Source organism: Callorhinus ursinus, unplaced genomic scaffold, assembly GCF_003265705.2.
Source record: "Callorhinus ursinus isolate GAN/ISIS: 27379988/994484 unplaced genomic scaffold, GSC_fseal_2.0 scaffold9, whole genome shotgun sequence".
In the NCBI taxonomy this organism is placed as follows: domain Eukaryota; kingdom Metazoa; phylum Chordata; class Mammalia; order Carnivora; family Otariidae; genus Callorhinus; species Callorhinus ursinus.
In genome coordinates, this window is record NW_027397071.1 from 55,886,470 (window position 1) to 55,901,603 (window position 15,134).

General features: G+C 44.3%; 1 protein-coding gene across 11 annotated transcripts in view; it reads left to right on the top strand.

Annotated features, from left to right (window-relative positions):
- The window catches only part of DAB1 (DAB adaptor protein 1), a 1,161,086-nt gene that overhangs the window by 1,075,114 nt on the left and 70,838 nt on the right, over positions 1-15,134 (top strand). For 9 of the 11 annotated variants that reach the window (XM_073896666.1, XM_073896672.1, XM_073896668.1 and 6 more), the window contains 4 exons: positions 10,176-10,307; positions 10,938-11,057; positions 11,532-11,570; positions 13,147-13,212. The exons of 1 other annotated variant lie outside the window; for it this stretch is intronic. In XM_073896666.1, the coding sequence (XP_073752767.1) occupies positions 10,176-10,307; positions 10,938-11,057; positions 11,532-11,570; positions 13,147-13,212 (357 nt within the window). The remainder of the gene's footprint in view (positions 1-10,175; positions 10,308-10,937; positions 11,058-11,531; positions 11,571-13,146; positions 13,213-15,134) is intronic. One more of the 11 variants, XM_073896673.1, reaches the window with a different exon arrangement.

Genomic DNA, 15,134 nt, shown 5'->3' on the forward strand with positions numbered 1-15,134 from the left:
AGAGAAAGAGGCATGCTAGGATCCATGTGTGTCCGGCATCCCATCATGAAAACGTTCAAGCAAACAGAACATTTCACCTCTTGCCATATTTGCTTTCTCTGACTCTCTTTCTCTCTAGATAGGTTAGAGATCAATAGATTACTGGATAGCTAGGTAATAAATAGCCACATTAGGTGTGCTCATTGCTCCTGGGCCCTTTCCGCGAACGATGGTAGGAGTCTAGTTTTTTAAAGTCATGAGTTCATGTTGTTATTTCCAGATTCAAATTTAAAATTACCAGGTTATTTCTTAAGTTTTCTATTTGTATCTCATTTTTCTTTCACTGAAAAGCTTGCTTTCTAGTAACAGTGTTTTTCTGTATTTGTTTTATCTTAATACATGCCCAAAGCAAATTCAAAATTGCAGTTCAGTATTAAGGACTACTAACCATTAACCAGGCAGAGACTTGAGTGTCAGTGAGACTTGCTCAAAGCCCATGCCAGCCTGCTGTTACTTGGGCAAGTCACTTCTTTCTGAGCCTGCTTCCTCCTAAGACCGGGATAATGAGATCACTATATCATTCCAAAATCTCAGGTGCAGATAATACGAAATCCACCTCCAACAGTCTTGGGAACCAAAAGGAATTCACTGATTTATACACGTGAAAATTACGGGGTTAAATTTCCCAGGATGGCACCGCCCGGGTTCTTTGATGATGTTACCATGTTTGAAACTCTCCCTAACCCTCAGCTCCTCTCACTTTCCCAGTAACTTGATTTCCCAGTAGACTCTCCTCCTCAGCCCGTTTTGTCTACTCCAGGACAGTTACCCTGTCAGCTCTAAAGAAGGCCTCACCTGAGGGAAGCATGTTTGGTGATTAGATACTATGTAGTCCGAATAGATTGAGGATCTTAAACTCAGTTGCCCGGGGAAAAAAATCCCAAGTATTAAGAGTCTACCGTCTACCAGATATACCATTAGATACTTCAAGTGATCTTCCTCATTTCCTCTCCATGAAGGAGCGATCATTCCCATTTTACAGGTGAAGATACTGAGGCATAGTGAGATAAGGTGACTCACCCATGGCCACAAAGCTGAGATTCAGATCCCTCCCTCACACTACATGCCTCTAGGAAATGGGAACAGGGACAGCACAATATGCAAACTACTCTGAGTATTTAGCAGAAAAGGACCCCTTCCCTTCCACATACATACACACAGGCTGGCTTTTGAGAGCCCGGACTGTTCCTTGGTCATTCCAGAGTGCCTGGTCCCAAAGGGCTTTGGGGGGCAGATAAGAATTGAGTAGCAGAGGACAGCTAGTCCAACATCCCACCAACAGTGACTATGCTGGAGCCGCAATCCTTAGTCATGGGATGTGGACCCGGGGTTAGGAAACTAGTGTTTCACATGGAAGCCTGTTTCAGGTGGTTTTCATGTCTCTGGAGCAGAAATCTGCCATGTTGTCACTTTGGTGATTGCTAATTGATGAGGCACACCTGGTTCCACTTTGCTTGTTAGACAAATTTAGGCCCAAATCATAGGGCTAGGATGCTCTCAGCTAGTTAACTAGCTCATCTCCCTATTTTTAGACAAGGACTTCTCTCACATCTTTCTGGAGCTACGTGTTTATTATTTTTTGGGGTGTGTGTGTTTTAGTTTTTATTTAAATTCCAGTTAGTTAACATACTGTATAATACTAGTTTCAGGTGTACCATATAGTAATTCATCACTTCCACACAAAACCTGGTGCTCATCACAATAAATGCACTCCTTAATCCCCATCACCTATTTATACCACCCCCCACCCACCCACCTCCCCTCTGGTAACCATCCGTTTGTTCTCTATAATTAAGGATCTGTTTCTTGGTTTGCCTCTGTCTCTTTTATTCCCCTTTGCTCGTTTGTTTTGTTTCTTAAATTCCCACATAAGTGAAATCATATGGTATTTGTCTTCCTCTGACTGACTTATTTCACTGTAGCATCTATCCATATCACTGCAAATGGCAAGATTTCATTCTTTTTATGGCTGAGTAATATTCCATTGTATATATAGACCACATCTTCTTTATCCATTCATCAGTCAGTGGACACTTGAGCTGTTTCCATAATTTGGCTATTGTTGCTAACGCAGAGTTGCCTGTTTATAACATATGTTATGAGAGCTACTAAGAAGCTGTTATAGTTGTTGTGTTGTTATAAAATTTAAAAAGGTATTAAAAAAGTGTCTAGAGCAAAGCAGGACGTAAGTACTTACTGAATACAACCTCCTCATTTTAACAGCTAAGGAAGTAAAGGCTTAGTGAGGAAGACAGTCCTGGAGCCAGTGGGTTTGAGTGGGGGGTGCAGGGAGAGAGAGACTTGGGCTTGGCATCCTGCTGAAGACTCATTCATTCAAATGATTCGTTTAAAACTGTGTACTGACAAACTCCTAGAGACAGGAAGTAGAAGGTGGTTGCCAGGGGCTGCGGGAAGAGAGGAGTGGGGAGTATTTAATGGTGCAGACTGTCAGTTTGGGAAGATGATGAAGTCTAGAGATCACAGTGGTGATGGTTGCAGAGCAGTGTGACTATCCTTAATGCCAAGGAACCGGACACTTAAAAATGGATAAAATGGTAGATTGATGTTATGTCTGTTTTACCACAGTGAAAAATATATATGTACTGCTTGCTTGCTCTATGTCAGGCACTGTTTGATGCTCAAGATAAGAGGAGGGAAAGAAGATACTGTTGCTCCTGTCCTGGAGCTCTTAGGTATATGTATCCATATCCATATGACACACTCCACAACTGCCCCCTTGGAAAAGTCCAGGAAGCTAAGAGGACTTACAGCATGGGAACCGGGTCCACACTGCAAAGTGAGGGAAGCTTTAGAGGAGAATAAGCATCTGTGCTGAGGTGTGAAGGAGGAGAGGGAGTTGAGCTTTGTAGGTGGACTGAGTGGCCGGTGCACAACCCTGAGGTGGGAGGGTGGTGCTTGCGAGAGTCTGAGGAATGGCCAGGGTGATGGGAAGCAAGTGGGGCTGTGGTGAGAGACCCTGGGGAGGTGGACCAAGGCCCTGGCAGAGATTTTCTTCTTTATCTGAAGAGCCATGAGCAACCTTTGATGTGTTTTTGGTTCAAGATAACCTTGATCAGATTTGCCAGATATTCTCTCAGCCCCTTCGTCTGTGCTGGGACGATTAGAGCAAAGGGCAGCAGAGTGGGGACCAAGGCTACTGCCCTGATCCAGGCAGGAAGAAGCAGCTGAGACCCAGGTCTGGTAGTGGAGAGGGAGAGGAATGGACAGAGTGGAAGATACTGGGAGACGCACTTGATCCAGGCAGGAAGAAGCAGCTGAGACCCAGGTCTGGTAGTGGAGAGGGAGAGGAATGGACAGAGTGGAAGATACTGGGAGATGCACTTGACAAGACATGGTTGTGGGGGCTGAGGTGATAGAGGCCGGGGGGCTCAAGGACGACTCTAGAAATGTACAGATGTCTATGCACACATTGTTCGCTGAGTCCAAGTCAGAAAGAAAGAAGCATCTTATGTTTTTTCTTTATTTTAATACTTACTATTACTTTATTACTTACTGAATTCTTGGTACTTATGTAATTGGTATAATTTTTTAAAAATTAATATAAATAAGCAAAAAGTCAGATTCTCAAAATCACTGTAGTAATTCTTCAGAGAACTCTCGTGAAGCTTTTGTTGGATGTATGTCTAGACTTCTTATACACGTACGTGGATATGCGTATTTTTTTCCAAAAACAGGATCATATTGAACATAGTATTTTGTAATATGTTTTTTTTAATTCGGTGGGGTATTGTGAATGTTTCCATGCTGAGAATGCGTCCGTTCCCCAGATGATTTCCAGTTGCTGCATATTATTTCATCGTACGGCACAATGCAGCTTCTACGACCAGTCAGTGCTCAGCATTTCAAATATTTCTAATTTTTCATGATTCAAACAGCCCTGCAGGGAATATCTCTTGTCCTAGCCTTTACCCCACACACATCTTATGTTATTTACAGATAATTGAATCCCTAGGAGAAGAATCATGGGTCAAAGTTTATGCATGTCTTTAAGGCATTGAAATATACAGCCCGTCTGCCCTCCAGAAAAGTTGCACCAAATCACACTCCCACAAATAATAAAAATAACCATAATGGCCAACATCTACACAGCCCTTACTACGTGCCTCGCACTATTGCAAGCCCTTTCCATCTCCTAAGTCATCAATCCTCCTAACAGGACCATGAGAGAGTTATTATTATTACTCCCATTGAACACATACAGAACCAATAGCCCAGGAAAGTCTGTTTCCCCACACTTCTGTCAACACTGGGTATTACCTTTTTTTTTTTTTAATTCTAGAGGGGGGAGAAATGACATCTCGCTTCTATCTGGTATATTTTATATGAATTAATTTAATATTTCCAACAACCTTTAAGTTTCTCTGTCATTCTTCATATCATACAAAAAAGAGAAATAAGGCTCAGAAAGTCAGAATGAGTTGCCCAGAGCTACACATCTGGGAAATGATAATGCTTAGATTTGAATTGTGTTCTCTTTGGCTCCAGAGTTCATATCCTTCCCTCTGCTATCACACTGCCTCTTCAGCTAGAGACTAGTATATTTGGAAATGTGGTTTTGTCCTTGAATAAAACCTTCTAGAAGATTTCAGGATGGGAACTCAAGGAAGAATTCACTCTGACCGGCTCTGTTGAGCATTTGATGATGGGGTGCCTGGGGGTGGCACAGAGGTTGCTGGGATGCAGCAAATGCATCCAAAAATATGTTAGAAAAGAGAAAGGCCTTTATAAATGAGCCTGGGCCTGCCTTTGTCTTGTGAGGTTTTAACTACTGTAATTGCCTGTAGTGTGAAGTAGTGTATTTTTCATGTATCTATTTTTATTCTGTGTCTATCTGCATATCTGCTTTTTTGTTTTGTTTTTCATTAACTCACTCGAATCCTGGTGGGTATTTTTCCTGTGAATAGTATTGCCTCAGGAAAGTGCGCACTCCCATACACGCACATACACACACACACAAATAATATGAAGGCTAAATGGGATGGAATTTATTCTTTAAAAGAAAAGCAAGTGGTAAAGTCTGAGCAGATGACTTTCCAATCCATACTGTATTTAATTGGTTGTATTGAACCATACTACAAATTAAGTCTCCTCTGTAATTTATTCTGTCAAATGGTAACCCTCCAAACAATTTGATACCTCATTTAAACATTGGTAAATGGCTCATGGAGATGCTAAGGAAAAAAAAGAAAAAGATTTAATGATGATCAGATAAGAAAGCCTCTGTTCACAGAATGAATCCTCTGTGAAATGTCATGAATTAACCTGATGCCATCATTCACTGAGCATTTATTGAGCAACTACCTTGTGTAGTGCATGCCGGCAGACAGCTTGGTTCTTCCTTCCTTCCTTCTTTCACTCATCAAACTTTATTTAGCACTTACTGTTCAAAAGGAACAGTATTAGGAGCTGGGATTCCTAGCTCAGCCTAGGGAATCAGACGTGGATCTTTCTCTCAAGAAGGTAACATCCCCAAAGGAGAGAGAAAATAGGTGCAGAGATACGTTCTCCAGATGTCCTGTTCTCAGGCTGTAGAGGCCTCTGTGTCTTAGTTCTTTCTCTCTAGAATGACCTTTCCCTGATTTTCTGGAGACTTCCCCTTCACCTTCGAGATTCAGTTCAAGGCCAGCTCCTTTGTCAAGTCTTCCCTGATGCTCCTTCCCCATCCCTGCACACCTTTAATATAAGCTCTTCTTATTATATATTGTGCTTGTTGGTTTCTTTGCCTGCCTGTTCTTATGAGATTGCAAGGTTCTAGAGGAAGGACCTATGTTATAATATCTGGGTGGATGTAGTGCTGAGCATGAGACCGGGCACCCAACCAGCTACTCAGTAAGTACACGTGGTATGAATAACTGGATGAAGGCGTGAATGTAAAACAAGACGAAGACACGTGAGGCATCCTAGATAGAAGAATAAATACAGTGCAGTGAGATCTGGGACGAAAATTATCACAAAGGGAAATGGGGAGTCAGGGAAGTTTCCTCGGATGAGCATGCTGTTGGAGCTAGCCTTCAAGCATATGTATGATTTAGTTACGCGGAGTCACGAAAGCATGGGCGAGGGGATGAAGAGGGCAATTGGCAGAGAAAACATTGTGAATAGTGGCACAGAGGTGGGGGAAGTACAGAACCCAGAGGGGCAGTGATGGGCTTTTCAGACTGTTCGCAGCCTGGGTCACCTGAAGTTCAATGGTGGGAGGAAGGTCAGACGGGACTGAGGAGGCTGATCTGCAGTCTGTCTTCAGAATTCTTCAGTAACAACTTTCATGCCCAGTATAACGAGGAAGGTTCAGAATGAGAGAGACAGAATAGGCTGTGGCAGACAAATAGGGTGTTGTTGAAGACTGTTTCCAAAACCAAATACCTGCTTTGATTTTTGGCAGTACTTTAATGACTGTTTTTCTAAAACAAATAAACAAACAAAAAAACCTGTTTTCCAAAGGAAGAAGGATGACCAGACTCTGCCCTTCCTCTCCCCTCTCCCTCCCCTTCTGGCCCAGTTATTCTTTCCCCCTTCCAGAACAACTTATGCTGCCCCAGGAAGTCCCTGCAGAAACACTCCTGGGATGAAGTCATCTTCATTTCCCATGACGAAGGGCCTCACCACACCTTTCCAGCCTGACTTCTCAGCAGACACCACAGAAACCCACAAGCTCCCAAGCGTTCACCCCCAGAGCATGCTGTCTTGACCTTTTTCTTTGAGATCCTTATAGCAAACTGGCCTTTACCCCAAACCTTCTGATTATGACCTCTCTCTGACCTCCGATACCTCCCAGAAGCCAGAACAGCTTCGGCTCTGGCTCCTGGCCAGCTCTCCCCGTCCTCATCCCAGCCCCTCAGGGGTCATGGCTTTGTTGCTGGACTAGGGAGGCAGGAATCTAAGCCATGGAGGCACCGATCCTACATCATCTTGCTTTGTCATCCTTTATAGGGAAAGTGAGGGCTGCATTTAGGACTGGTCCCTCCAGAACTCTCTGACCCTCAGTATTTTCATAAACACAGTCGAACAATATGATGCTTAAGGTTCCTCTGGCTTTGATGGTGCTGATAAAATCTCCTTGAAAACATGGAGCAGTTTTGAGCCTCAGTGAACAAGTATTTGCAAGATTCTCTGAGTTGCCAAGATAAATGCAGTAATACGACCGTAGGGGTTATTGGGATTCTGGTGTATCTGTATTATGTCTGCACAGTTGAGGTTGGAGAAAGTAGAGACATAGCCCCTCAATGATTCTTCGTTTCCAAATAAATGAGCCACTTTCACAGGAATCCTTTTCAACATGTCATAAAATTACCTATGGGAAAAGATAATGTTACAGATATCTTTAGGCACTTCAGGTACGCACAGAGCTACACTTGGCGAGGCAATATTAGGAAAATGTTTTGATTCTAAAACACTTAATGAGGATTCCCAGATAAATTAAAGCATCTCCATCTGCTGTCTTGCATAGTAGGTGATATTTTACCCTTGCACAATCATCTCCAAATCTCATTCCGCGAGGAAGACTTCTAATCACAGTTTAATTTTAGAGCAATATTCCACTTGGCAATCAATAAGCTGCTGTCGTCAAACTTTGATTTAATAGGAGACACGGATAACATTGTCCACATTATGCAGAGAGAGAAATACTTTCTGGAAAGGGGGGAGAAGGAGGATGTCTTTGTCTCGCACTTTCCCCTACTGCATACCACTCTAGTTCACAAAAGCCTATCAATCAATACCCCCGTGTTGCGTGAATATAAATCTCATCAGTTTTACATCATTAACACCATGAAGAAGCCACCACCCTTTGAGCAGCTTTCCTCCACCAGCTAAGTATGTCCTCTTAATAAAACAAGAATAAATGGGTTCTGAGTCTTTTACTAACAAACATTCCCTTCCTCACCAACTTTATTTGGGTCGGGATTCGTGAGAATTATACAGTTGTCTTATGGCCGATTAGGGGCGCGGGTGACCAGGCGGGGACACCACCCTCCAAGCATGATGTCCAGTGGGCAGTGGGCAACGTGACAAGGCATGATGAACCCGAAGAGAGGGTCCCAAGAGTAGTCAGAGAGGTTAAGATGCAGCAGCAAATTCTAGGGCAGAAATGATTCGTGAGGTTAGAAGCCTAGAAGGATGGCAGCAGTCTAGGAATGGGCATTTTGGAAGGTCAGGGCCAGGGGTCCAGAACTAAGGTGCTGGCTATCACGAGAGCCACGTGCCCACTGACCTGAGAGGCTGGCTGTGTGGTTCAAGGTCCTCATGGCTAAAGGATCTGGGGTGACGGAACAAGACGCTCCAGAACATCTACTCCTGTGAGTCCCACCACTTTCATAATTAAGTCCCCTTTGTGTTACATGTCTCCCTCCCTCCATGGACTCATTAGTGGCAAAGAGTTTTGTCCACCAAAAAAATGTATTTACAGTCATTCACTTTCCCATTTGAATTATTCAAACCCAAACTAAATGCTAAAGAGAAGCCTCTCAAAGATAAACTAAGGAGTACAACAGTAACCTGATACAGTTCTAAACTTGGCATTTTCATTTGCATGCACAATGAAATGTGTTGTCTCAATTAAGGATAGTTATAAATTTCTGTTTCGCTTTTTGAAATGTTGAAAATTGCTTAGGACTTCTTTTTATTACCTTTAATGACCCAAGGAGATCCTGGGATTTGGGTTAGGAGCCATTGATCTGTTACAAACTTCTCATTGGATAGAAGACTAGACAAAGGTCCAGAGAGGTGCAGTGAGTGCCTTGTGCTCACACGGTGGCTAGAATTCAAGCCCCTTAATACTTACTATAATAAAAAGGCCCCTTATATAAGGACTTGAAGCACATCATTTAGTGCCCAGCTGCCTATGTAAGCCTTTATGCAGAGTACTGTTTACTGAGGGTGGCTGTAAGTAGGTTTAATACAGGAAAATGGTCATAAAGATGATGATCGCCAACAAGATGGCGAGCATTTGTTGAGGCTTAGGTGATAAAGAAAGATCAGTTTCAAAAGGTTTTTGGTCAACTATCCCAATTTACCCTTGAGTTCAGCAACTGTGGGTCAAGCACAGCGCAAGGTTCTAGGGTGACAGAGTTGAGGAAGATGGAGCCTGGTGGGGAAGGCTGACCAGGAATCAGCAAATCTGTCAGAGAAGGAAGGTCTTTGAAAGCAAGAGCGCAGGGGGCTGTGTGAGAGGAATCAATTAGGAATTTGGATATCAGTAGAGACTAAAGTTCTATGAAATTATTTCTGCAGGGGGAGGGAAAGCAAGCCTTGTTCAGGGGAGGTTTCGCAGAGGTGGTGCTATTCAGATGTCTTTTTTTAAAGATTTTATTTCTTTGAGAGAGAGAGAAAGAGGTGAGCAGAGGGAAAGGGAGAAGCAGACCCCCACTGAGCAGGGAGCCCGAGGAGGGCTCGATCCCAGGACCCTGGGATCCCGACTTGAGCCAAAGGCAGCTGCTCAACCCACTGAGCCACCCGGGCACCCCTCAAATGTCCTTTGAAAAGGGACTAGGATTCAGGCAAATGGGTAAAAGAATGGGCATTGCACACAGAGCAACCAGCCCATGAAAAGTCTCAGAACTAAGGGAGTCCACCTCTAGCCCAGATGGTGACTCTGGATAAGATAGAAAAAAGGTGTTCGTTCCTTAAGACCCTATCACCATCTGTCAAGAGAGGGTGGCACCCATACATGTTTACAGTTCTGTGACTTTGAACGGCACCCCAGTTATCCGTACAGTGTGCTACTCTTCCAGCACAGCGCGCAGAGGCCCTGGGTGTGGGAGTGTATCAAATATCACACCACAGCTTTGCCTGGGCCGTGTCCTGAAGCGAGCTACAACAGGAGCCTGCCCCACTGAATTATCCTGACTGGCCCTGGCAAGCTGAGGGAAGCCACTGCCACAGATTCGCCTTCAGGATATGAGCAGTCCTGTTTTTCTCTCCGGTCACAGCACTAAGACCCTGGAGGGAAGCCCCCATCTCTCAAGGGCAGGCGCGGCTCTTTTTCCTTCCATCTGGACCCAACAGCTTTTTCCAAAGCCCTTCGGGCCTGTTCACACGTAGCTGAAACACATCTCCTATTGATCAACAGCTCGAAGGGAAAGTCCCGTGAAATATGCTCTTCCTTTTGTCTCCACTAGGCCCTTCAGCATCATCATGCTGTTCACGAAATTTCCTACATTGCAAAGGACATCACAGATCACCGGGCCTTTGGATACGTTTGTGGGAAGGAAGGGAATCACAGATTTGTTGCCATAAAAACAGCCCAGGCGGTGAGTATCCCCATCCGAGGAGGGCGCCTCTCCTAGTAGCTTTAGGGGACAGTGCGTCCGGTCACGCTGTCGGTCTTTGAAGCCCGCCTCTGATGTAGGACGAGACCATGCTGATGCTCAGGCCCCCATCTCCAGAGCATAAATAGCCTCAGAGCAAGGAAATGGGGACTCAGGCCCATCCGGTCTTCTTCTTGTTTTTTCTAATGTGTATTTCATAATGACTAATTATTTTCCTTTCTGATTAAGCTGGGTGGAGGCACCACTATACAAACAAGTTTCCTTGTGTTCATAGCTTCATTTAAAAAGAAAATAAGAGAAAACAAATAGCTGTTTTGCATAAGGCCTGCCCTAATTTTATTGTATTCAAAATTACTAATAAATAAAAGCAGTGCCTTTTATGCTTACGATTATTATGGATTTGCAAATATAATTAGTTGAAGAAATGAACTTTAGCCTCGATGCAGTTTGCTAAACCAATATAAACAAGGTAGAATTAATTAAAGATGGAATGCTTTCAGTTTCATAGGAACAGGAAGGGCTGTGGGTTGTAGCTGGCAAAAAACAGAAACAGGCTGCTCTGGCTCAGGACGGTTCCCCTACTAATGCACTTTCTGCCCCCTTTTACTCCAGGCTGAACCTGTTATTCTGGACTTGAGAGATCTCTTTCAGCTTATTTATGAATTGAAGCAAAGAGAAGAGTTGGAAAAAAAGGCCCAAAAAGATAAGCAGTGCGAACAAGCTGTGTATCAGGTATAGCTGTGAATTTCTCTGAGGGCCAGAGAAGACTGGGCCTCAAAATCAGCAGAGGCAAAAACTGACAGTCAGGGCTTGTGCTCCTGCTGCCAAGTAGAAATAAACAAAGATGAAAGGTTCCCGTGTAAATTACAGGCACCGAAAGCAAGCTCACAGTTAGAGATGATCTTTTATTCTCTGAAATCCTGGACATGCTAGAGAAAGTGAAATTTTAAATTCCAAAGAAGATTTCCAGGGGAGGAGAACAGAAGAGACACAATTGCTTTTGCTGTTGTTAAGGGTGGGGGTGGGGGTGGCTACAAGGTGGCTTATTTTTCCTTTGTGGGTTTTTTGATACCTGAAATGACCCAGCAGCCTCTCCTCTCCAGAGCTGGTTTCTTCACTGTCCTGTAATTTCTGAATACAGTCTCATACCTCTCCCTTTATTTATATCCTCTGCTTCTCAACCTCCCTTCTCTCGCTCTGCTGTAGACAATTTTGGAAGAGGATGTTGAAGATCCTGTATACCAGGTAATTTCTGGAAGCCATCGGGGTTTTTAGGGTCAGGAATGGCGAGGCCCTTGCTGTAGACACTTTGTCAGAGCCCCTGAAGAGCCCCTGGCTGCAGAGCCTGGAGAGGGACGAAGATTAGTTCCCAGGGTGAGGGCTGCGTTTCCATGAAAAACAGATGTTTGGCTGACATCCGTTACATGAGATCTGGAGATGCGCTTCTCCCTTCTCACCCCTGCCTCGGCCCCTCCACAGTCTATAAATATGTGATCCCAGAGCTGGATGTTTTCAGGAGTCTCTTGAATATTCCAAGTTCATGAGGAGGCCTCTCTGAGTGAGGAACCGAGGCTGGGGACTGAGTTTTGGCAACTTTGGAGTACAAGCAGGGCAGTTTGTAGGTTTTGGGAAGGCTGTGGGAGCAAGTCTCTGGCCCCTCTGATGAGCCAGCTCGTGCCGTGGGCACTGTTGGGAGGAGGGTGAAGGAGACCCCAGAGACGTCCTAGCCTATAGATTTCCCTGAACCCTCTGCAGGGTCACAGCCCAGGTGGGGCCAGAAAGATGACTTCTCTTGGATCCAAGTATGTGCTCTGTACAAACAGATGCAGAGAGGAGGAGGGAAGAGGGGGCCTCCCACCACCAACCCCAAACCCACTCATGCTTATTCCCAAGGAGAGAAAGCCAAAAACATGAACTTGTTGGACATAAAACCTAAAACTTCTGTTTCTAACCGGACACACCTGGGTGTGTGTGTGTGTGTGTGTGTGTGTGTGTGTGTGTGTCTCATACATGCATTGTTGTTCAGTGCCTATTTCCACACAGAAAGCTGGTACAGCTGTGACAAAAATAAAATAATATGGATAAAATAAGTAATATAATATGAATAGCTTGAAGTAGAAGTATCTAGCCTATGTGGCTTTTAACAAAAGCCAAAGATGCGCCTAACAGCATGCCCTCCCTCTAGAATGCTGAGGGCGAGGATTTGTCTAGAATATGAGCTTGGCCCCTGGCTAGCTGACTCACAGAGAATGAAGAATATTGCCCTGTTTGAAATGGCCCGGTCCTTTCGAGTCTGAAACATGCACAGGAAAAAAAAAAAAAGCAACTGATTTTCAATATTTAAGACTCAGAATGTAAAATCAGGTGGTATCTATGGGATGAGGAGGTTTGTGGTTTGTAAGCACTTCCGGGCCAAGTGAGGACATTGGGCTTGAGGGAAGCAAAGGGGGGCAATCGCTGTTACCTGGATTACCAAGCTGGGCCACTAGATGTTCCCGGGAGATGTCATTTGCCCTCAGCAGCGTGGCACATGCAGACATTACTGAGAGCAAATGCCATCGCATGAAGAGGCCACGTCTCCAGAAAGATACGGGGGGTCCCACACTCTCACAGCCATCAAACCCTCACGGTCTTCCTTAGAAAAGGCAGGAGTGTGCAAGGCACGTGCAGTGTTTCAGTGATCCCCTTGTCTCTTGAAGGTGTTTTCTGCTGCAACTGTTTTCTTTAATGCTCACTGTGATTTGTATCCTAAATTCCAAATGCCTTTTTTTCCCTCTCTCTCTTCCCCTCTGATCTTTCCTCTCTGGCCGCACCATAATAGTACATTGTGTTTGAGGCTGGACACGAGCCAATCCGTGATCCTGAAACGGAAGAAAACATTTATCAGGTATAAAATCGCTTCTCTCTCTTTCCATTGCACCACTGCCTCCTTCCGTTGCGCGGACAAGTCCACAGAACCTGGGGCACGCACCTCACAGGGTCTCTCCACGCTCTAGGTCATCCAGGCTTGGTCAAATACCTTCCTCTGAGTTGGCTTTTACCGATTGACCAGTAGTTTCCACGCCTTGTTGTAGAAATGTTCAATCGCCCGTTGAGTGCGGTGTTTTAATTGTTAATGGATCTTAACTATTTTCAATGGACTCAAGAATCAAACATTCCACGGGGATAAAGTAATCCAGAAGGGTCCTTTATTTCTCCAAAGAAGGTGCTTATCAAATTTCTTTAAAAAGCCAACTGCACTCCTGAAAATCAAGGACAAATTCAAAACGCTGTTGCAAAACAGCACTGGGAATATTAACTGAATAGAAGAAAGTACAGCTCAAGCCTTCACCCTCCTAAAGGGAAGGTAAATTAATATTCTTAAATGTCTGCTCATGGGAAGAGCACTGCACACACTTTGTGATTCATGTAATTCTGACAAACATGCTATGAAGTAGGTATTTAATCCTGCTTTTACAAGGGGAAACTGAGACTCAGAGACGTTGAGTAGCTTCCAGGGGACTGTATAGCTATTTAGAGCTGAGATCAGACCCATTGTGAGTGAAGACAAAACTCACACATCCTCCCCCATGCTTTTCCATCAAAGAGCTTGAGAAATTGCACCATAGCAACACATCAAACAGATATGACAACATCCAATTTTTCACTAATTAGAATTTTAGCCTGAATTTGAAATATAAACATTATGGAAGAAGGAAAAAATTTATTTAATAAGTGATTTTAATTTTCTTAATTTACTCAGTTGTGCGGTCTGCTTTTCTGCCTTGGGCATGCATTACTTGTATAATAAAAGTAAAACAGATTTTCAATTTCTGTCTAATGCACAGAATTCTGAATGACCGAAGTATCACATCAGCTCTACCAACAAGTGGGCTTAAGCCAGTCCCATGGAGTAATAATCAAAGTATTTCTATCCACTGGACCTGTCTGGATTGGATGCAAGTGGGAGGTTGCGCTCTGAAGTTTTATTTAAAATCATCGCTCACAAAGTTTCCAATCTTTACACAGAGAACTTGCATATTTGTTCTCGGTGTTCAGATTTTAAATTACAATGATCTTGTGGTATGGGGGGGGCCAATATGGGGCCAAAGGAGACATTAACCAGTCATGCTCTGAAGAAAAAACACTTTTCAAGACAAAATTAGGCTTTTCAGCACAAGGTTTCTGAATTCCGACTGAGCGGTAGTCGGCAGGGCTCCCACTGTGCCCTGTGGGGGTACTGCTGGGAGTGTGGGACATCCTGTGTGCAGGAAGAATTGGTCTAGGCTGGCAGAGAACTGGGCTCTGGTTCTGGCTGCATCACCACCTAACTTTGGCTGAGTGGTAGTGGTAGAATCCCAGATCTCTCTGAGATTCCCTTTTCCCAGTGGTAAGGTAGGGGAGTAATTTCTCCGTAACTCACACTTGGCATGAGAATGAAGCAAGATCGTGTGAAGGATGTACAGAAGAGACTCTATCCTGGGTCACACAGTGTGTGGATTCAGGATCTTAGTCCAGGTACCAACTCAGCCATTCATCTGGCTTGTTGAGTTCCTTTCTGTCTCCGAGCCTCAGTGTACTCATCTGTAAAATGAGCAGCTAAGACTGAAGAGTCTCGGCGGGCCCTTTGCTGCTTTTTGTGACTCATGCCTCACCACAGGTCAGTGACTCTTTAGAGAACCATGTTGGGCTTGCTTTACGGGGCAAACGAGACTCTTAGAAGTGGTGTGTGTGTGCGCACGTGCGTGTATGCACGCACGCGTGGGTGCATGCACGTGTGATCTGTAGCTACTTAACATTTATCGAGTGCTGACTGTGGGCCGGCTCTGT